The following is a 14,700-nucleotide window of genomic DNA, read 5'->3' as shown; positions in this document are numbered from 1 at the left end:
CCTCAACTTCTGTGCTTGTCTGGGCTACACTTTCATCTAATAGTCTTCCTTATCACTGCTATCTGAACTTCCATCATCATGCATGGCTTGAGGAGCCCATTCCTCCTCATCCTCCACATCATCTTCCCCTAAGTGCTCCATGTCACTTGAATTGCCATCCATTATCATGTTGATGACATTTTCCATGTACTTTCTTTGTCTCTCTTCTTCCTCTATTCTTTTTGACATCTAAAAATACACATAACAAATTGGTCAATATAGCATAGCGCTATGCTTTCAGAGGAATTCTTATTGTGAAAATATGCAAAATGTATTTCAAGATGGCATTTCAATCATTAATTAGATTAAATAAATCATGAAAATAGTGTGTGTTTGTATTGTGGTAGGAATGATGTAGATAACATCACAAAAATGTGACATGACCGTTCAGCGATAAAGCACCTAATATACCTTGAGTATCAAATGTCATACACACATTTTTAACACAATTTAACTGACGTATAAAGAATGAATTATTCAGTAATTATGCATTGTTTCAATACAGAAAATATTTATTTTTAAAAATGAGTTACAATTTTAATGTTATTCTTACTGTAACTTCTTGAAAATTAGCAAAGATTTTCCTGTCAAAAGTGTTTGGAAGATTTAATGACAGCGGCCGTTGTGAAAAGGCCAAAAAACACCCTTCCACTGCCTGCAGTGCAATGATAATCCACTAGATGGCAGAATACATGTATCAGGTCATATACAACAGGTTTTTACGGAAAGTATTGGTCATGTTGATAAAATAGAGGTCTCAGAAACTCGCGTAGCAAATATGATACAAATGGTTTTAAGTTTGATTTACTTCAGAGTTACAGGTCACTACAGTGGTGGACTCCATGTTAGATTCCTTCAAAGTCTTCACTAAATACATTATAATGTATTGTATTATAAGCCTGGAAAGACATGGGTGTCAACTACAACTTGACTGGTTATTATTATTTTTTTTAATCTATTTTTTGGCTGCTCTGTTTTATATGACCATCCTAACCAGCCACTAGGTCATGTTAATGTCATTGGAACTTTGAAAATCTCTGGTGGTTGCATCTGACAGTTCTGTTGGCATTGCAGTAGGTGCTTCACTATTTCTCTGACAGGAATCTGCACTCTACTGAATGCACTCATCTAGTTAAACCTGAGTTCTGAAACACACAGCACTGTGAAACACAAAGCCTAATTTACTAGAGGACCTCTGTAATATATAAAAAGGCTGTTTGATAACTAATACTGAAGCGTCAGAAATGACTTGAAGAATACATTTTTATATGAAAGAATGTGTCAGTAACACACTCTCAACCTTAATGTCTCAACACAGTTAAAGGTATAGTTCTCTTCACAGTGGGATTTTGACTGGAAAGAGAAATGTCATTCAGCAAAATGTCATCAAACTGTCTGAGAAAATTATGATTAAAATGTCTGCTAAAATTCTGACAAAAATTTAAATTTCCACCTAGTAAACCTTGACTAAAACAACACTAAAATGTGGTTTTACCCAACTAAAATCTTCAGTGAGCAAGTAAGACTAAATCTGAATTTAAAATAAGTTTCATAATTAACACAGATTATGATGACAAAGATAATAATGAATTATAAAATACAATGCAATTTCAAGGTGCTTTAGTGTAAAAAATAATTGGAAATGTAAAATACATTATTTTTACATGAGGCCTACTGTGGAGACGTCCTGCTGTCTCCATATATTGTGCACTCTCACCTCTCGAACCAGTAGATCTGTCTCCTCGTTTGAAAATCTTCTCTTTTTTACTCCTGCTTATTTCTCCATTATGATGCCAACACTTTATGGTCTGGGTGCACCTGCTTCTTAAAGGTGATGAGAGCTGATTTTCTGATTGGTTTATTGCATGTTTGGCCTAAAACACACCCATGAATTAATCAGGCCACATGTGCACAGCTGATAGGTGTCTCCCACTGTGTGCTGTGTGTGTAAGGGGTGGACAGAGCAGGACAGCCCTGCACCCCTGCTGCAAGACAGCAAAGGTGGATTTGGACATGCCTTGAATAAATTAAAACCATTGCAGCTTGTGCCTTGAACTTGCACTTTAGATCAGGGTAAGATAGAGCCCACTGTTTTTGTGCTGATGCTGGAACAAAGGAGCTCCAACAGGAGCAGCTGCAGTTATGAGTTCTTTGTGTAAAATAAAGATCTGACTTTTCAAAGTGAGAAAATGTAAAACAACAACCCTACTTGTTTCTGTCACTAGTGAATCAATAGTAACTGTACCTGCTTTGTTTCATTGAAGCATGGGGCGGAGCCTCCAGGTGGGCTGAGCGTTCTAAACTCTTCCCTCAGAGGTCGGCACATCTCAACTTCAACACTGCCTGGTACAGACTGTCCATATGTATACCTGATTGGATGTAAAGTTTTCACAGTCAGTGTGTTCTTGACTTATTCATCAGTGCAGATTGTTTTAAATCATAAAAATGGCACAAGTCACCATCTGTGACAAAGTCTCATTACTTACTTTGCACAGACTTCCACTCTGATTTCCTCCTGTCCAATGTTTATTTCATCAGACACCTTTACTTTTACATCAAATTTTGGCAAAACTGAGGACAAAGTAAGGAGTTAGTCTTCTTTGTTTGTCATAAACTGTGGAAGGAAAAAAGAAATGGCACTTACCATATTTCTCCACCTTGAAGTCTTGATATATTTTATTTCCTTTAATCCACACAATAACTCTGTAGATTCCTTCACGGGCCTCAGAGTTCAAGGAGTAAGACAGCTGCAGTATTTTACCATTGGACGTGGTGTTGAGCCACTGTCCAATGCGGTTTCGGTTCACATCCTGTTAAATAAAATCAATGAAAAGAACATGTATTCACAGTATGTTTGGACAGGATGACAATGGTGACTTTGTTGATCCTGCTTTAATAATCTGGTCTTAAAATTACTGCATTGTTGGCTGAATCATACAAGTCCTCATGATGTTGAGATAACTATGGGAAGCCCTTTAACGTTGAAAAGTGAAGTAACTAACTTAAGGATGAAAAACTCAAACATCATTAAGTTTGTAGGTGAAGCTCATGTTACTATAGCATAGACAGGAAATAAACAGACGTGCAGCTCGTGAAATGGATTTGTTACACTACATTGTACAAGCAGAGAATACACATTTGGTTGAGGATTTTTCCCTGAGCCTTACCTCAATTTCAATGACGTCGTACTGCAAGAAGAGAGCACAGAGGTGTTTGTTAAAGGGGGAGTTACTTTAACAGCTACTCAAATAACTGGATAATAACTCTGAGGACAGCTGCCTCAAATAAACTGCAGCATCAATGTGCATGTCACCATCACTCATCAAAAAGTTTCAAAAGTGTGTCTCATGATTGTACAGACAGTTGTTTAGTGGTTAATTAGCTCTCAGTATAGTTATTGACCCTATAGACTGCAAGATTCTATGGTTCCTCTCTTTTTTATATTTCCATCCATTCTTCATCCAAATGAAACTTTCAAAAATTATTATTACCAACACTCAATTCTAATTTTTTGGTTAAAATTTCTTCATTAAAGGATCTATGTATACATACATATATATATGAAATACATGTAATTTATGAAATGTTTTGGTCTGCCTTAATATTTTTTTATTTCTGTTTGTGTTCTGTGTGTTCTGGGCCAGAAAACACCACTGTCCCAGACAGCCCTGTGCTGATGTGAGGATGGGTGAAGATCTCCAGTTCACAAAAACTCCCGTAGCTTCAGCGGAAAACAGCGTTGCAGCCAAATCCAGTACAATTGACCCACAAAATGTCTCCATATTGCTTGTGTCGTGTAATCCAAATGTCCGTAAGCCCCAACATTAAGAATTTGACCCAAAAAGATGCCATTTACACCATGTTTTTAGCCTAAATGTCAACTATAGCCTCTCAGACCTGATCCGCCTGCACATGCCTGAAGCGCAAGTTGGGCCTTTCTCAATCTGGAAAGGATTTTGTTCACTACACCACCAGGTTTCTGTTGCTCTTGCTCTGTAGTCCGCTGCTGCAGCAAAGAAATGATGTTCCTCTTCTATGTCGAAGTCCTCGGACATTTTCTTCTTTGTTGAAAGCTTGTTAAGTCACCTGTTCACGTAACAAGTCACTATTGCTGAGCAGATCTCTCTCTGTTGTGTGAGTCACTTCCAGGTAGCATGTAAACACAGGTGTGAAGGTAATGTGAGATCTCGTATATCTTGTGTCACGCTGCTTGGGTGAGAGCCTGTGTACCCGCCTCAGGCATGTGCTGAAAATCTGAGAGTGTTTTGAGAACTGGAGATCTTCACCCATCCTCACATCAGCACAGGGGTGAGTAGATATTGAGTGAATTTACATACTGGGGTGAACTAATGCTTAAACTACAGACACTCATGCAATTATACATGATTAAATATTTTAATCAATTGAAAGCCCTTGTTAAAAGTCTTCAAAATCTAAAACTAACAATATCTACTGGTAACACTGTTATAAAAAGTTGCTACTATCATGCTGCTATCATAATAATCTTTGTCATAAACCCTATTTTTTATGAAGATGTTGGCCATTTAAAGATGTGTTCCAGATTGCAATCAGCTCCATCAATTAAAAAAAAAAAACATGATTTAAAGCAGGCATAAAAGGGTAAACTATATACCATGAACCCCTGTCTCATTTCCTGGTTTAAAAAAAACAGGAATACTGCTCAAGCACTTGTAAACTTTCTATTTTTCTACACGTTCAATTTATATATATATATACATACATACATATATATATATATATATATATATATATATATATATATATATATATATATATATACACACATATATATATATGTGTATGTATATATACACATATGTGTATGTATATATACACATATATATACATATATATATATATATATATATATATATATATATATATACACATATACATATACATATATATATATATATATATATATATATATATATATATATATATATATATATACACATATATACATATATACATATACATATATATATATACATATATATATATATATATATATATATATATACACATATATATATATATTATATTAATCAGCATTAAGAGAACTCACTCAGAGAAGACACTTAAAAAAATAAAATGGCTACTCATTACAACTATGCTGTGAAATGACAAAATTTAACAAAATAAAAAATGTAATCACTAGGAGGCTGGCCCATTAAGAACACAAGAATGAGTGATTTGTCATTAAAAAACAAAACATACTATGTGTTCTAGTATCTCACACTGTATAAAAGAGTGAAACTTAACTTAGTTTTAAACATAACAAATATAAACATGTTTCACAGCTTCAATTTTGATTGTCTGCTCCAAATATTGCAAAATTTCAGATGAGTCAGGTTTACCAAAAGAGGCCATGGTTGTACTATTGACCCTGCTGGAATCAACAGGAGATATTTATACAGACTGATTAAACACACAGGTCAGTCAAGGTTAAAGAACGTGGTATTTGTTCCACTTTGTTCTGTTTAATTCCACCAGCTGGGACACAAACTGAAACCTGCACCATCATCACTCAGAATTACTTGAACTGTTTGAATGAGGTTTAAAGAAAGAACAGACAGTTCAGACACTCACCAGCTCATTGGCAGGTCTGAACCTGGTGTCCAGTGTTATGACTCTGAAATGAACTGAGAGAAATAGATTGTATGAAGCTTCACCTATACTTTATCTAAAGCAATGGTTCTCAACCTGGGAGTCAGGACCCACAAAGGGGTCACAGGATAATTTCCAGAGAACGTCAGATTGGCAAGCAGCACAGAGTGAGAGGCAGGAAGCAGCTCTCACTGATATCCCCCTAAAAGACATTCAGCATGAGGGAAAAACACTCTGAAATATGGAGTTTGGTGGTTCTGGTAGCAACTCAAATAAGTTGAGAACCACTGATCTAAAGCAGAGTTAAACATCCTAACAGACCACTGACATTAATGAATTTAATCAATAAGAGATGACATCACTGTTAGCAAAGTTTTAAACACATTAGATGAGACAAGTTACTAATCTCTTTTCATCATCTGTCATGTTTTCTAGACAGGATTCGGCTTGAGATCTTCAGTCTATAGTTACCTGTTTGTCCAGGGAGGTAGATTGGTTTATCTGTCTGGATGAATGTCATTGGTCGATAGACTTTGAACATCACTTTTCTGACTTCTTCAGAGTGAAATGTGTCACCTTGTACCTCTACCTTGAAATCCTGCACCTCCTTATTCTGTACTGAAGGAGCCTGTGGCAGAAACAGAGAGACGAGTCAAATGAAAAATAATCATTCATCAAGATTGTATTGATTTTATGTATAGCTCATGGCTGAATAGAAATGGTCCTGGATCAACATTTAGGTGTAAAATATTTAAAGAAGAATACTTGTAGACTAAATGAACAGAAACAGTGTGACGAAAAGGTGACCTGAAACTGAGCGCAGGTATGAAATTCTGCGCTGGATGTCTTCTGGAAGAGGATTGTCTTCTTCTCTTGGGAGATGAGACTGATGGTCATGACCAAAGTCTCACTGGGCTGCAGGAGACTGGCACAGAATCTGGTCTCAGCTCCAGCTTCAACAACTGCAGGAATAGCGACCATGTACTGACTACAGAAACATACAGAGATACAGCAGATTAGTCAGAGACTCTGATAGAAACAAAACTTTCACCCAAAAGATTATGATAAAAAATAAGCAGAGGAAGCCAATCCTCTGGCACAACTTAGAATGAAATCAAAGTTTCTGAAAATTGAAACAGAGTAGATGTCTTCATCTCCACTGTACAACTGTCCTGTAGACAGGCTGCAAATGTTTTTTAGACTGTTGAAGCAAACTTACGGTTCTGCCACCACTTGACCCACAAACATCCAGCTGAGGCAGACACACAGTGTCCACGTCCATATCTGAATCCCTGGAAGACCCATGACTGACTGAGATGAGCCTCAGAGTCACATCTGTTTAACAGTCAACAGAGTCCCACCCCCTTTCTCTCCACAAACAAATGGAACGTCACTTTTTGAACAGAGGTGAAAAGTAACTTAGTACAAATATTTTTTGTACTTAAGTATATTTTTCAGGTCTCTGTACTTTACTGGAGTATTTATTTTTCTAATAATCTTTTACTTTTACTCCCTGCATTTCAACGCAAATCTGGATTTTCAAAACAGGCTCGTCACCTGAGTTTATTGCATCTGAGTGGAAAAGACATTACAAAAAAATAATTTCAAAGATAACGATGAATATGACGTAGAAAACATAAGACGAAAATGTAAAAAAAAATGTAACAAGATTAAATTGATGGTAAAGACAAAACAACAAAAGATGTGACAAGTGTTACAAATTCTAGAAAAGGGAGGACCCAAAAGCAGACAACATGAGGGAACCAGCTCAAGAAAGTTTTAATGAAATTAAACAAATGAAACAAGGGTTTACACAGGAGGTAAAAATCCAAGGTCCAATGAAACAGGCAAACTCAAAAAAACAGTCCAGGGGAAAAAATTACACAGAAGAAATTTGGGAGAGAGACACAGGGGCTGCAGGCTGACTGAAATAGAAACACAACGAACTGACAAAGACACAGAGAAACACAGGGACTAAATAGAGAGAACTAATGAGACACAGGTGGGCAAACAGGTGAAACACATGACAATCAAAAAGAGTGGGAAAAAGAACAAAGACAGGAAGTAAAGACTCGACACATGAGGGAGAATCAAGACTACTAAAATAAAACAGGAAATCACCAACAAAAACCCAAAACCAACCAAGACAAAAATGACGAAAAAGATTCAACAAGATAACAAGGCACAACTATGAAAAAGATGCAGCAAGACAAATATGACAGAAAACATGTAAGAAGATGAAAATTACATAAAAGATGTAACAATACGAAAGCAACAAAAGACGTAACAAGATGAAAATGACTAAAGGACATAAGACAAAAGCAAAAAAAGTGGCAACAAGCAGAAAATGAAATGTAGCAAGATGAAACAAACAAGAGAGGGAGACTCAGAAACAGAGTCATGGAGAAAAGGTGAGGTTCAGTTAGTTTTGCACAGAAACAGATGGTAGAAATGTCCTTCAGACTTTTTACTTCATACTTACAGAACATTTCAGAGCCAACTTGAGTAAAGCGTGTGTGTAATTTTGCCACCTCTGGTTTTGAACAGCCGTTTTCAAACACGGTAAACCAAAGTCTCAAGGCGTAGCTGTAGTCATATCTGTGTAAAAATAACAAGATAATTCAAGAATTCTTTTGAAAATTTGTAAAATTACATGAAAAGCAGCAACATACCAATTGAAACAAGACAGGTCACAAATTTATTAATCACTTTTTCTGCCTCTGACTTGTTAACCCTAAGCCCAACTTAACCTTAATGAACCTAACCAACACAGGCAACAAGTGCTAGCCAATCAGAAGGATACTTGGCATGATAGTGGGAAAAATATCACCATCAGTACATTCAGTTTTTACAAAATGTATTGAAACCAACTACATATACATGAACTCACCTCTCACACAAAGTACTGGCTCTGGAAAAGACAACTTAAAGTTGGCGAATAAACTTTTTCCAGAGTTGCAAATTGTAAACCCACACCGTGCTGGAGCTGTAGTCCATCATCACTATTTGAGAACTTCAGCAGCCCACACGTTTATTTACCTGAAGTAACATTTACTTTTGCCCCAGTGGTCATGCTTGTTTTTTAAGTTGTTCTGATGGCCAAATCAAAAAGGGAAATGTTGCAGAATCAAGTCAAGTTTATATTTACAGCCCAGTGTCAATGGACTGCACACACTGAAACACACACAACCTTTGGATGTCTCAGCTCCTTAACACTTATCAAAAGGTGTGTGTATATCACTGTAAATTATTTCCAGGATTTCACAATATGTAACTGTGAAATTTTACAATAAATTACATTATTATCATTTCACAGGATCTAACTGCGATATTCACAGTAAAATTTAAAAAACAGTAAAAACATTTTTTTTTCGAGCTGCGTCTCTCTCCTGGAGCTGTCACTCACTTCACTCATCCACTGACCAACTAACGGTAAGTGTTTAAACGTCTACTTTTATCATCTTTTTCGACATTAAAATGAATGTTATTTAATAATATGAACTAAACAGCGTTACATGTAGGTCCTGTTGTCATCTGAATATTTTTGAAGCCAGTTGGAGTGAGGGGTTGTCTTATAGACGTTTGAGCTGTTTTGAGCGCGCTGTTTAAACGACCTCCTAACGGACGGTGGTTGAAGTGTAAGCTAATTAGCTAGTAACTAGCTAGACATCAGCTAGCTACGCTGTCGGTGCGTTTCCAGAGCCTCATTTGGGAAGATTTGGTCGTTACTTGTAGCTGTGCTGAGTGCTAAAAACCTTAACTCTGCTCTTACTCTAGATACAACAAGTGAAGATGGGCGGGAAATAAAGTGAAAAGTTGAGTTGTGGCCTAAACGTCGACATGATAACAGTTTGTATAAACCAGAGAAATTAAAGTGTCATAGATTAGGACAAAGGTCGAGAAAATTCATCTCAAATCATCCAGGCTTGCTTGTACTTTTTTCCTCTGCTTTGGTGTGTGTGTGTGTGTGTGTGTGTGAGAGAGAGAGAGAGAGAGAGATACCAATGGCCCTTGTCTGCCTGTAACCTGAAAAAATAGCTAAGTGCTCAAGTCAGCCTGATGCTATTTTTAGAAATAAGTGTCTTCCCGCTGTTGAACCAACAGCTGCACTGGTCTTTGGTTTCCTAATATAAATGATAGTCAGACAGAACTGCAGTAGCTGTATACCCATAAAATAATTTGCTTTTAATTTTTTTTCTGTGACTGTTTGTATTTGTTAGCCACTTTTACAGCAGTAAAGTTAGTGATGAGACTAGAGGTTGGTGAAAGAGTTTTCCAGCTACACTACACAGCATCCATTGTAAAGATAACAACCTGAGTTGTTCTGTATAGATTCTGTATTTTTTAGGGTAACTAATTTGTGTATATTGTTCATCAATTTATATCTGGTTCAGTAGTGTTAAGTGATTTTTGTTCTGAAAAGGTTAACTTGGTGTTATTAGGGCAGTCTGCTAGCTGCTTACAAAATCAAAGGATTGCTCATTTTAAATCCCTGTTAGACCTGTATTTTGTTCTTTCCAGTGAAAGAGAACACAATGTTCAGCTGTAAATTCATTTTGTGTGAGCATGTGTCTGAGACTGTTAGTGAGTTTATTCAGCACTCCAAGTTGCATAGCAGTGCTCCTCACTATAGATACCACTGTGGCGTGTCAGAATGCTCACAAAAGTACAGCAAAGTAAATGTGCTGAAAACTCACATGTATAGAGACCATAAAGAGCACACTCTCCTTTTAACCAGCTTACTTATTTTCATGTGTGTCAGCCAGGGCTCCCGCCATGTCTGGGGCATGACTTGTTTGAGGGTATTGTGTGTTATGACCTTGCCTTGTTTGTTAGTCAGCTGGTTCAGGAGAAGCACTTCACCTACTTACAACTGAATAGATGTAAAAATCAATTCAAATACAAGGGAAACGATGCCAGGAGCAAACCAGCAGATGTGTCTCCTGGAAGCAAACGTTTATGTGGACATGCAGTCCAAAATTGGTTTTCTTAGGTTGCTATCTCTCTTTGTGGGTGACAGAATTAAAGATTCCACTGAAAATGAGGTATGGCACCTCATTCTGCAGCTGAGAGAGATTGTGAAACTTGTTTGTGCACCAGCTATTACAGCAGGCCAAGTGGCATATCTGAAAGTCCTCATTGAAGAATATGTTGCGAGTCTTCAAAGGCTTTTCCCTGCCAGTCCGTTAAAACCCAAGCATCACTACTAGTGCCATTACCCAGAGCTCATTCTTCATTTTGGCCCACTCATACGCTTATGGACACTACGGTTCAAAAGCAAACACACCTTCTTCAAACAGTGTGCCAGAAAATTGCACAACTTTAAAAATCTCTGCAAAACTCTTGCAGAAAGACATCAACTATTGCAAGCCTACTTGAGTGCAGGCAGTCTCTTCCCTTCGGCTGTGCATGTTGAAAAGGGTACAGAGTTTTATGTGAGTGATTATAACGATAAGATCAGGGCATGTGTAGCTGGTCAAAATTTTGAGTCACAGTCTGCAGTAGCTTGCAATGAAGTCACAGTGAAAGGCACAGTATACCGAAAGGGAATGTTTGTTTTGCTTGAGGGTACCAATGGAGAACTTAATGCTGGGAAAATTGTCCTTATTATTGCTTTCAATGAGTCTGTGCACTTTGTGACTCAGAAACATACTTTTGTGAAGTTGGGTGTCTATTGTGAGTTAGGAGTAGCGCAAGAGGATTATGTCTGCATCAAGCAAGAAGATTTGCTTGACTATTATCCTCTTCCATCATACAAAGTGTATGATATATTAATCATTGCTCTCCACCATTTTTTTTCAGAGGCCATTTGAGCTGGCAGGTGTAACAGAAGTGGCAAGAACAATATGACAAGTGGAGCAAACTTGTCAGGTAAAAATGCATACAGGAGATGTAAACTTTCTGATGACATGATTTTTAAAAAGATGCCACACATCCTCCTTTCGAGTATACTTTTCTTTTATGACCAGTGCATGTTCTCATCAAGGTGATGCATAGAAAAAAGAATGCTGATGAAATTGTACAGAATTCTAGCTTTAAAATATATCACTCATTGCAAAACAATACAAAACAAACAAAAAATGTGGAAATCTGATGTTTTAACATCATAGATGATAAAGAAAGACATTAAAATGTGAGTCTTACTGTAAACATACTCATATTGGCTGATATAGGAGTGTGTCGCTGAACTGAAAAAAGAGAAAGAAACAAGCCGTCAAATATTCACATGGAATGGGTGAATCCTGTTCAACTGACAACATTCTGCTTTGGGCACAGCCCTATGGATTTCATACCTATTGCTGACTAAATTTGTTATTCTATATAGCTGTACATAGTTACATTGTCCCAGCTTGTTGCAGTAAAGCTCAAACAAAGTGTGTAAAACCGTAGCAAATTGACAAATGGGATTGTTTGAATGTCTACCCAAACTCTTTCTCTTTTCAGAAAATGGATGAAGAAATGCTGAAGGAAGTTGTGTTATCATTGTTACCGGGTCTCTCTGATGAAACTCTGACTACACTGCTGCATGGGTTGCAAGACTTTGGTGTGGAAAACAGGGAAGACCTTGCTTTGGTACTAGAGAAATACCTGAGACCTATTCAATGTCGAAAATTACTGAATGACTTTAAGAATTAAGGTAAATATATTCTTACATTGTCCATGAAAGTTCAATAAACAATAACACCATAGTTCAAAAAATATTTAACATTAATGTCATTTATGATCTGATTTTTGAATTACATTCATTCTTTCAATTTAGATGTGGTCAGTTCTCTTTTTATTTATGTTGTCATTTGCATTAGGCATATTTGCTCATGTTCATAGCTGCCATTATAGTCAGTATAGTATAGTTACACTTAATATAGACTTGGTGTTGCCAACTTGCTGACTTTCTTGCTAGATTTATTGACTAATTTAGACCCTCTTGGGAACTTTATTTCCAAAAAAGGGACTAGCACTAAGGTGTCTCTCCTCTCTCCTTGCGCCATGTGAGATGAAGTGGGCAGGCAGGTTCTCTCTCACTCTATGTCTCTGGATTAGGATGTTCTCAGAGGTTGTACATATATAAATAGTTTGTTGGATGTTGTATATATTTAAATAGCTTTTGCTCTTCTCTCCAGACCTGGTGCAAGTGCATTTGCTATCTTGCAAATATGACAAAAATGACACTCGTGCTGGTGATCAGTAGCGCAACTGGCATTGCACCAAGTGTAAAGGCCAAAATGCACTGCGTCAATAGACACGCGTCAGATGAAGCTTCTATAGCGCACTGCAGGCTTCAGAATAACGCAGCAAAGTGACAAATGTTTCATGGAGGAGATGAGCATCTGTCTGTTTCAGACATATATTTTAGTCAGATAACTGTTCAGTACATCAGGTTTTATATCAGTCTGCACTTCACACAATCCTCATCTCTAAGTTTCTTCCTAAATTTGTATGTATTCTTGATTCCTTTTCTGAATACCATGTATGGTTTTGTTTCAGGTGACATAATGAAACCACAAGGGTGGATGCTGTTTATGGAGGGTCAAGTTGTCATGGGGCCTCACCATGACTTCCATCAGTGGTTTGGCTGCCATGTTTGCCAGCTACTACAACTTCAATTTGAAGTATGATGAAGGTGCCTCATGCACGTTGGAATTCATCCAAAGGTAATGTCTGTATCACTTGTTTTTTATTTGGTGGTTTCAGCAATGAGTTTGGATGAGTTCTGATAGCAAGCTGTTCAGGACTGCAGAAGCTAACCAGTGGACAACACCCATCTCCCCCTGCAATAAATGGTGTCCGGTCAGTTGCAAACTCAAATTGTGCTAGAGAGGAAACTGGGCGGAACACAGAGACTTTTAAAAAGTACCCGAGTTTACACTAGATTTTTCTCTTTGATGACCTATATAGCCGTTACTTTTCCAAACTTGTGGGCAATAGTAGAACAATTAGTGGACCGTTTTAAAAAGCCTTATTAAGTACTATAGTTAGTATTAAGTACTATTTGTTAAAGCATTTGAGTACACCTATGATGTGTGTGTGCATGCAGAGGCATGCTTAAATTGCAGCTTGTTTTGGGTCATATAACCACTTTACCTACAGTTGCAATTTCACATATATTAGTCAACTATAACTTAACACATGAATTAAGACTGACTTCATGTAGTTTCATCATGTTGAAAATATATCACGGCAGTTAGTCAGCATGAGCTCTTTCTGTCTGTTTCCTGTCTGCCTCTCTCTGCAAGTCTGCATGACACAACTGGAAAAACATGTCTTTCACCTCAAAAAGTGCATTCTGTCTGATTGGTACCACTTGCTTTACTGATGATTCAAGCTTCAAGCTTTAAGTGAATCGTTCCTGTGTGCCCCGCAGCACTCCACTAAGTGATCATTTCTTTGTCTTGTCCTCATCTGGAAACATAAGGGGTGTGATCATAGATAGCAAAACAAAATGTTAAACATCAGTTTAACATGCCAGAATTAAATCCCCCAGTACTTCTTTCAAGTAACTGTAGTATTCAGCTCTATGTGCAGCATAGACCAAACTTCTATATTGAAATGGAAATAATCACAAGTTATTCACTACAATACATCCAGGAGGGTCGCAGATGGATGATTTATACGTGTGGATTCAGATGAACTCAGAGCCCATCAGCACATCACCAGTGCAAATGCTCTGCCTGGGTAGATCAAACACCTTCACTTTGTGTAGGTCTGTGCTTGTATTTGTAATGAAAAGGTTTTCTGTTGTTATTTAAATGGTTTCTGTTTAACTGAGCCACAGTAATGTTAAGAGCTGCAACGATTATGTATCAATTATTAAATTAATTGTCAACTATTTTGAGAATTGATTATTCGGTTTGAGTCATTAAAAAAAAAAAGTCGGCTTCTTAAATCTGAACATGTTCTGGTTTCTTTCCTCCTTTCTGATAGAAAACTGAATATGTTTTGGTTGTGGCCAAAATAAAACATTTGAGGATTTCATCTTGGGCTTTTGGACACACACAATTTTTGAGACTTTATGGACAGAACAACTAATTG

General features: G+C 37.1%; 1 protein-coding gene and 1 long non-coding RNA gene across 2 annotated transcripts in view; one reads left to right on the top strand and one right to left on the bottom strand.

Moving 5' to 3' along the window:
* The window catches only part of LOC146327405 (alpha-2-macroglobulin-like), a 42,516-nt gene extending 35,513 nt beyond the window's left edge, over positions 1-7,003 (bottom strand). Inside the window, exons 1-8 of the mRNA XM_084716827.1 lie at positions 6,890-7,003; positions 6,478-6,658; positions 6,142-6,298; positions 5,653-5,705; positions 3,207-3,227; positions 2,684-2,849; positions 2,526-2,610; positions 2,285-2,408 (exon numbers count right to left, since the gene is read on the bottom strand). Of these exons, the coding sequence (XP_084572953.1) occupies positions 2,285-2,408; positions 2,526-2,610; positions 2,684-2,849; positions 3,207-3,227; positions 5,653-5,705; positions 6,142-6,298; positions 6,478-6,658; positions 6,890-6,975 (873 nt within the window). The 5' untranslated portion in view covers positions 6,976-7,003. The remainder of the gene's footprint in view (positions 1-2,284; positions 2,409-2,525; positions 2,611-2,683; positions 2,850-3,206; positions 3,228-5,652; positions 5,706-6,141; positions 6,299-6,477; positions 6,659-6,889) is intronic.
* Positions 7,004-9,033: 2,030 nt separating this feature from the next.
* On the top strand, positions 9,034-12,524 carry LOC146327404 (uncharacterized). The gene is made up of 3 exons (XR_014769935.1): positions 9,034-9,102; positions 11,473-11,541; positions 12,115-12,524. It is a non-coding gene; the product is annotated as an uncharacterized LOC146327404 (long non-coding RNA).
* Positions 12,525-14,700: the final 2,176 nt, after the last annotated feature.

This window comes from Lutjanus erythropterus, chromosome 4 (assembly GCF_056507025.1).
Source record: "Lutjanus erythropterus isolate fLutEry1 chromosome 4, fLutEry1.hap2, whole genome shotgun sequence".
In the NCBI taxonomy this organism is placed as follows: domain Eukaryota; kingdom Metazoa; phylum Chordata; class Actinopteri; order Lutjaniformes; family Lutjanidae; genus Lutjanus; species Lutjanus erythropterus.
This window is presented reverse-complemented; position numbering and strand designations above follow the sequence as displayed.